Genomic DNA, 8733 nt, shown 5'->3' with positions numbered 1-8733 from the left:
CTGCAGCTGGCCATCCGCAACGACGAGGAGCTCAACAAGCTGCTGGGCAAGGTCACCATCGCGCAGGGCGGCGTCCTGCCCAACATCCAGGCCGTGCTGCTGCCCAAGAAAACCGAGAGCCACCACAAGGCCAAGGGCAAGTAGAGGTCCGCTTCCTCGGCGGCAGCTCCAGCAGGTCCACTCCAAACCAAAGGCTCTTTTCAGAGCCACCCACCTTTTCACTAAAAGGGCTCGCGTGTTCCTTAATTTAGGTGGATAATTGAAAGTTACGTTTACCGCAGTTGGTCGATAGATGTCAGTAGTGACACGCTAGAGAGGTAAAAGGAACCATCCGCTTGAAAGTTACAATTCAAACAAGTTACCATCAGCCCACTAAAACAGATATAGAGAGATAATTTGTGTCACAGGTAATTAAGGCCAGCAGTGTAGCCCGCCCTCGGGGTTAAAAGTGAAGCTCTTAGCGGCCCTGCACTCTGATCCGGGAGCCAGTCTCTTTCAGGGCCACCGATATTTTCTTGAAAAGCTTAACATTTGTTTCATATTGCACGAGAAACGAAAGTAACGAAATGCGGAAAGTCGACTTAAACGCTCCCCATCTCCCTTGTTGGAAGCAAAACATTGTGAAAAACCAGGTTAAAAGTGAAGAAATATAACTTCACATGTAATTTCTTGTATAAATTTATTCATGAGTTTAAAAAGATCTTCCCATTTTAGTGTAAATAGCTTGGGGCAAAAAAATGCTGGCAACAGTAACTAGCAGTGATAGGCACTCATGATCTCTCAAAACTAAGAAAAAATAATTTAGGTTGTGATCGTTGCTATAAGGAAAACAGGTCCAGGGGCGACAAGAGTGACAGGAACAGCTGTCAGGGTTCTCTTCTAAGCGACTGTTAGTTTACTGGGGGCTGCCTGTAAAAACTGACCACAAAGTTGATGACATCAAACAAATTAATCCCATCACAGTTCTGGAGGTCCAGAGGTCTGAGATCAAGGTGCTACCGGGGTTGCTTCCTCCTGGAAGCTGAGGGAGAAATCACTGAGCCTCCCTCCCAGCCTGGCTTGCGCTACACTCCTCTCTACCTCTTTCACGGTCTCTGCCCTGTGTCAGTGTCTCCTCTTGTAAGGACAGCAGTCACTAGATTCAGGGCCCAGTTTAAATCCAAAGGGATGCCACCTTGAGATCCTTAACAATTACACCTGCAAAGACCCAATGTCTAAATAAAGTGTCATTCTGAGGACCCAGGTACACAGGAATTGGGGGTGGGGGGGGGGCACTCCTCAACCCACTACCATTGTTACAGGAATTACCATTGGCTTCATGTAGGAAAGAATTTAAATGGGAGAATTTAAAGTGCAATAAGTTTATTTAGCAGAGAGTAAGTAAGAAAACAAAGGCCACCCATAGACGGGGTGGAGGTCTAATTGCTAGTGGAAGAGAGAGCCCCTCCATCTCCTAGACTAGGGTTTATCTGTGTCTTCTGTTTTTATGGAAAACTTGTTGGTATGGGGGAAAGGAGGACAGAAGAGTGATGGTAAGTTCATCTTTAACTTCTGTAAGATACAGGAATGGGGCAGCTTTGTCTAACTCTTGTAAAGCACGTAACTGCAGGAACGGTCCTAATGGAATCTCCAGTCTCCGGAGAATTTGCTCTGTGTCATTGTAATATCTGCCCGATTTCTGTGTCCTGGAGCACGCAGGCAGCAGGCTTGGAACGCAACCTCTTAGTTCTGTTGACGAAAAGCATCCGGCCTAAGAGAAAACTTATAAGAGTTTATTTGAGCCAAACTGTCGACAATTGCTGGGAAACAAAATCTCAACAGATTGAGAAAATGCTCCGCAAAATGGCGGTTTACAGTTTATTTTATACATAAAATCAAAGGAGGAAGGTTACATGAAATCCATTGGTGAAAGATTAAGGGGGTGGGAGAGAGCAAAACTGGGAAACCTCTGGGATTGGATAAAAGTAAATTGGACAGGTACTTTTACACATAGGTGGGTGCAGGATAGCTAACAGTTAGCTTTTTTACAGCGCAAAGAGATGGTAATCGAGATAAGCATGATAACAAGGAATTTTGCAGTTTCCAGCTCCGGTCCAGAAAGAGGATTACTGACATTCCTAAAATGTTATTTTAGGTGCAGAAAAACAGAGAAGCCCATTGAAAAGGCACAGCCTAACTTTATGAAGGAAGCTAAAGATGTGACTTCCCACCATGGCCCACTTGGTTATGAAAGTTTTTTATGCTCACGCCATCTTATGTGGTTATTTTCAATCTCCTGAGCTTGTCAGGTTTAACCTGTGGCCCCTTTTCCGTTCACAGTTCCTTCTGTACAAATAGTCCTCATGCCCCTTCCATATGTTACCATGATCCTGGGAAACTTCTGACTGGATTGTGTTTGAGCAGAGATTGGAATAAACCCAGGCAGTAAATGATGTTGCTTTTTTGGGGAGAGTGTTCTAAGCAAAGAACAATGCAAATCCTGAGGCACTCGCATAGATGGGACATATAAGCAATGTAAGCAAGGCTGAGAAGTTCAAAGTTGAAGATGGAGTTCAAGTCAAGAATGTTTAAGGACTATGAAGGACAGAATGAGTTCACAGAGAGAGGCAGAGGTCCATCATGTGGGGCTTTATGACCATGTGCGTTCTGCAAATCATGCTAAATGTCCATTCTAAGAGTTCTGAACAGAGGAAAGGCATAACCTCATATACATTTCTTTGGAAGCTCACTAAGGCAACTGCATGGTGAGTACAATCTTCAGAAGTAAGGATGTAAATTAGGAAGGTGTTGCAGTGATCTTTTTGAGTGATAATGGTGGCTTGACTGCAATTGGAGGCAATAGACAAATACAGGATATATTTTGCAAGGGTAAATAATAAAGCTTGCTGACAGATTGGATGTGGACTGTGTAGGAGAGGATAAAATCATTTTCCCTCTATCCTGAGTTTGGGGCTGAGACCCGCTAGAGTAAACCACAGATTTACAAGAGAAAAACAACCAGAATTTTATTAACATGTATATTTCATGTACACAACAGATACTCAGGAAAACTGAATAAACTCCCTGAAACCGCCCAAGCCACCGCCTTATTTACCATCTTCAGCAAAAGACAAAAGAAAAAGGTGTGCGGTGGGCATAGGGAGGGCAATCATGAGAGGTTACCAGGAAAAGTGAGATGAACAGGGTAGGTATTGTCCTGCAGGTTGAGTACAGGACTCTCCATTTATAAGACTGTCTTGAGTGTCATCCCCTCTTCCTGGTACCCAAGGCAGACCCTTGCAAATAGAGATTTCCTTTACAAATGTTAATGTCCCTTACAAAAGGGTAACTTTGTTCAGAGATTCTCTTGTGTCTGCTATTTTTCCAAAATAATCCTTATGCCAAAGAGGCAGAGTTTGGGCTGGCAAATTCTGCTCCCCTTCAAATGAGACAATGTAAAGACACGAGGAAAAATGCCCTGATTTTAATTAAGTTTATTTGATATATTAAGTCATTCCATATGTTAGAAAACAGCCTGGATACCATTACATTTTAATAATATGTTTATAGAAGAATAGACACCTTTAGCTATAATTTCAGGAACTACAAAAGTCCGACAAACTTCACATATGCATCCTATGCTAACCTTGTTATCACTAGTTGCTTTGCAAAAACTCAGGAAATCAAACAGGGAGGGAGGCTAACGTTTGGGGGGAATTTTATAGATTTTTAGAGTCTGTAAAATGTATTCCAATTTATTAATGTTGAAGAAATTGAATTAAAACCAAAAGAAGTATACTTGCTTTTCCCTGAATTTGTATTTTCTACATGTACATTAATTAGAAATTAATTGCTGTTGTAATTAATGGAAGTTTTTTTTTAATTACTTAAAATTATATATTAGGTAGGAAAGAATCTACTGAGATTCACGTCTGGATTGCAGCGATTCAGTGGTTGTCAGGATGACCCAGTACTTCAAAAATAAATTTATTTTAGTAAATATAGATTTAACAGTTTTGACCAGAGTACTAAAAGAATTTATTAAAACTAGATAAAATCATTTGTAATTTTAAGAAAAATGAATAGTGATAAAATTTTTTTGATAAAATAATTATGACGTGCTAATTTACTGCCAACTGCTAAAATATTTTTCAACATTACAAATAATTATGCTTTGGCACTACATATAGACTGATCAACAAACAATTAAAACTCCAGAATTAATGTTAACTAATTCAATATATAAATTAAGTTCCTTAAATCATTGGGGAAATATTTAATGTGGTGTACTGATTAACCATGTGTTTAATATTTTTAAAGTTAATTATATAAGAAGCCAAATCTGAATTATATATTTTAAATGGTTCTACCCATTATAAGTAAGACATGATAGGAGCTGCTGTTGGAAATGAAAATTGGTATCTCTGGTGGAAGAAAATTTAACACTGTACCGGGAAGCTCTTAAAATTCTCTATTATTCCATCTTGTTCTATTTCTAGGAAGTCAGTATGTGGAATGTATTTCCCCTGTATGTTGAGAAAAACGTTCCAAATGGCAGTGTTATGCAAATACTCTTAGAAAATACATGTGTGTATGTAGCGATAAACACGGGACATTTTCTTCTCTTCGCTTTTCTATGTATCTCTACGATGTTAAAGTATTTAATGAGGATGGCGCTCGAAACGTATTAAATGGGAAAAAAGAAAAAGAGAGTAAGAGTTTAGGATTCAAAAGAATTGCGTGAAAAAGAACAAAGGAGCCAGCCTAAGCGGCCGGTTCCGCTTTTGGCTCCCTCCCCCCAACCCACAGGGACTTCCTGCTGCAGGTCCTTAGGTCTTCACTCTGGTCCGCTAGGCTCCTTATAAAAAGGAGCCTCGGCGACCGACCGCGCAATTGTACTCTGTGCATCTCGCAATGTCTGGACGCGGCAAAGGCGGCAAGGGGCTTGGCAAGGGCGGCGCCAAGCGCCATCGCAAGGTGCTGCGCGACAACATCCAGGGCATCACCAAGCCCGCCATCCGGCGCTTGGCCCGGCGTGGCGGCGTCAAGCGCATCTCCGGGCTCATCTACGAGGAGACCCGCGGGGTGCTCAAGGTGTTCCTGGAGAACGTGATCCGGGACGCCGTCACCTACACGGAGCACGCCAAGCGCAAGACGGTCACGGCCATGGACGTGGTGTACGCGCTCAAGCGCCAGGGCCGCACCCTCTACGGCTTCGGGGGCTGAGTCCACCCGCGCGCTCGCCTTCTGTAGCAAAACCAAAGGCCCTTTTCAGGGCCCCCATGTTTTCATCGAAAGAGCTTAAGTCACTACCTGCAAACAACTGTTTGCACCTGGCCGTTTAATGAGTTTCTTAGGTCCGTTTTCTAGGTTAACTGATACGGTTGGTTAAAATGTAGGTCGAGACGATTTTAACCTGTTCAGGATTGTCTGGTGGCGGTGAATCTTTTGCTGGGCCCTCATTCCAGCTGAGGATTGGAATTGTCTACCTGGGTTAATGCTGGGTCAGGTCTGGGATGTTAGAACCCAGTCCTACACTAACAAGCATGTTCTCAATAAGTCTGGTGTTTTAGAGGTCGAGTGTGGCAGACTCGTAGCATGCATTTCCTCCACTTTTAACTTGAAAAAGGACTTGAATGAAACGGATTTCAATACAAATTCGCATTTATCTTTAATCAGGAATAGCAGTTTTGGAAGCACAGTTTCAGACAAAGCCCAAATAGTGTTGTGCATAACCATCAATCAGTCAGGTAGTTACAGCAATATCTGCGGGATACAATATTGCCCTAGACCCAGTACAATGTATATTTTGCTGTTTTAACATTCCAAGGTTTGAGGCATAAAAGGAACCAGGCAGTAAATCTGGGATGTCAGCTCCCGCTCTATTTTAAAGTGGACCGTTTATATTTTTGGCTTACTTAAAACTGCAGTAGAACATATTTGGGCAGTATTAAGAGCCTTGATAATATATTTGTACCCTACATTTTAAGTACATTTTAAATGTATTTTTAAATACATTTTAAATGTACATTTTAAGTACTAAAATGGATCAGGTACACAGAAGATGCTAATGCAACCACACCACTTAAATGTTACCACCTAAGTTCAAATACTGTTACATCACTCCATGTGTCTCTTAGCAGCATAACCCTGTTTTTCGTATCCTGGAATTAACCCCCTACTCTTGAATTCCCTAGTATCATTTCGGTGTTTGTTATTCCCATGCTTTCTCTTAAGTTTAAATGGACATAACTCTAAACAATATAGAGCATCATTTCACACGTTCTATAAACTTTTAAATATATATATTTTTATATCCATTTTTATGAAATGTTTTTCTACATTTGCTTTTGAAGTATAGTGTTGAAATGTGTAATGTGTTTATTTGCATTATCTTTTGTAGTGTGTCAATAGTACATAATTTATATATTCATTTATCTGTTGGAAATTTAAATTGCTTTACACCCCCCCCCCCCAGCCCTGCCCCATAGAGCTGTAATGAGCAGCTGGGCACTCTCTGCTTACATATCCAGGAATGGAATTGCTTGGTAATAGGCTATGTATATATTAAACATGAACAGGAATGAGCAATTTGTATTCCAGAGTTATATATTTTAGTCTACCCTCCTATATTTCACCAGTACTGAGAGTTCTTGTTAGTCCATATCTTCAACATTTTGCTAACGTCGGACTAAAGTATGCCAGTCTAAGGAATCTCCTTGTGCATTTAAATTGCACTTCTATGATTATAATAAAGTTGCTTATTTTGTTATGGGACATTTTGGCTATTTGGGAATCCTCCCTCCCTTCCCCTGGGAACAGCCTGTTCTTTGTTCACTTTTTTTACTTCCTGAAATTCATTTATGATTTTGTAAGTATTTATGCTTTTTGGCTTTTAATCTCTTGTCAGCTTTTGACAAATATATTCCATCATCTTGTGGGTTGGTTTGTCTTTAAATGTTATTACTATCTTTAGATGCATAGAAATTAATTTTAATAACGTTGGATTTACATTTTTCAGTTTTTGTGAATGCTGCCTTTTCATATGAGTTATTTCCCTCTCCCTCAATTCAAAGAAACAAACAAAGAACCTGCAGGCATCAGTGGACAAAAAAGTTTAGGCTGCTTATCTTTTATTTGACTTGAATTGGACAGTTAGGCTTTTCTGAAAGAGCTCTTAAAAGGTTGATCTTCCTAGTCTCATAGCAGAATGATTAACAGAATGACCAACATTTGCAAGGAGTTATGAGAGACAAAAGAATGAAAAAGACAGAAGAAATAATGCCTAAGATATATTGAAAGTTGACTCAAATTTGTGCTAAATACTTTGCATGGATATCTCATGTAATATTCATGGTTTTATTGTCCTCATTTTTAAATGGCAAAATGGAGACACTTCCAGCCATGTCAAAGAACCAAGTTGCAGTCGTTATATTCTCTACCCCAGACTTGGAATATTTTAAATCAGGCAGCAGACAGCAGCCATCAGAGTGGGTGGGTCACGGGTCCTAGTCCTCTAGTGGAGAATTTGGGGAAACGTGTCAAGACAGGCACAAGATCTGCCTGTGACTGGCCCAGTTTGATTCAATTATTCCGATCACTTCTGCACTTGGTCAGGGTGTGAGCCAGAGAAAATCATTTTTATTCCCACTCCTTTCACACGAACACTTTCTTTCTCTGGGTAGCACAGGACGGCTGAAAGGAATCAAAGCTCAGACCCATGTCTTTTTACAAATAGGAAACAGATGCAGACCTTAAATAGTTTGCTCAATTAGAGGCCGAACAAGAGTCCAGTGCTTCCTGATATGCCCTAGTTTTACCCCATTAAATCACCTGTCACTTGTCTCTCTAGCCTTACACCTTTGACGTAGTTTAAAAACTAGGAAGTCGGTCACATCAGATCTTTCGTGAGCCCTCCGATTCCATCCCCTTACTCAGGAGAAAAACCATGCGCCTCATCTTTGCCTCCCTTTCCCTCCTGGTGGTCTGGCATTGTCATAACCGCAAATGGGCTGCAGGCCAATTTTTTAAAACACAAAGCTGGGCGAAAGCCTTCTTCTGACAGTTTAACGTCCCTTTAGGCATTCCAAGTCGTTTTCATGAGGTTGTGCGGCCTACCACAGTGGGATAACTGCTTATCTAAAAGGCTGCGTTCTGGGAAGCTCATTGTGGACCCAATTTACTACTTTGTATGCAGATTAGAACTCGGATGGTGGAGAAAAAGGGACACGTGGCACAGCCGGCTGATAAAGAGTATATAAACAGGAAGCCACGCTACACCCCGACAGCAGGACCCGTTTTCGCGGCACAGGCAGAAACATTGTGTACACACGTCGGTGTTACCACACCTCGTCTTTTTAAGCGCGGTGTCTTGATCGCATACAAAAAGGACCTTGGTAGGATATCCGGTTACCTTCTAACCCGAGTTTCCAGCACGGTGTTAGGGATTCTCATACCTCAAGATCATCGCACGTTTAAGCTAGATTTCAAATGTGTGTTTACAAGTCTTCTCGACCAAGTGGGTGGCTCTGAAAAGAGCCTTTGGAGTAAGGGGTGCTGCACAGGCACTTACTTGGCGCTGGTGTACTTGGTGACGGCCTTGGTGCCCTCGGACACGGCGTGCTTGGCCAGCTCCCCGGGCAGCAGCAGGCGCACGGCCGTCTGGATCTCCCGGGACGTGATGGTCGAGCGCTTGTTGTAATGCGCCAGGCGCGACGCCTCGCCCGCGATGCGCTCGAAGATGTCGTTGACGAA

General features: G+C 41.9%; 2 protein-coding genes across 3 annotated transcripts in view; both read left to right on the top strand.

Moving 5' to 3' along the window:
* Positions 1–8733, top strand: part of LOC109375741 (histone H2A type 1-H-like) — a 27174-nt gene that overhangs the window by 6359 nt on the left and 12082 nt on the right. The window lies entirely within an intron of this gene.
* On the top strand, positions 4144–5261 carry LOC109375755 (histone H4). Its single transcript, XM_019631284.1, has one exon. It carries the CDS (start codon positions 4894–4896, stop codon positions 5203–5205), a length of 312 nt encoding a protein of 103 aa, XP_019486829.1. The 5' UTR covers positions 4144–4893; the 3' UTR covers positions 5206–5261.

The sequence above is a fragment of the Hipposideros armiger genome, unplaced genomic scaffold, assembly GCF_001890085.2.
Source record: "Hipposideros armiger isolate ML-2016 unplaced genomic scaffold, ASM189008v1 scaffold_988, whole genome shotgun sequence".
NCBI lineage: Eukaryota > Metazoa > Chordata > Mammalia > Chiroptera > Hipposideridae > Hipposideros > Hipposideros armiger.
This window is presented reverse-complemented; position numbering and strand designations above follow the sequence as displayed.

What these genes read in the sequence shown, in the direction of transcription:
- LOC109375755 (XM_019631284.1), top strand. Translation starts at nt 4,894, where the DNA reads ATGTCTGGACGCGGCAAAGGCGGCAAGGGGCTTGGCAAGGGCGGCGCC.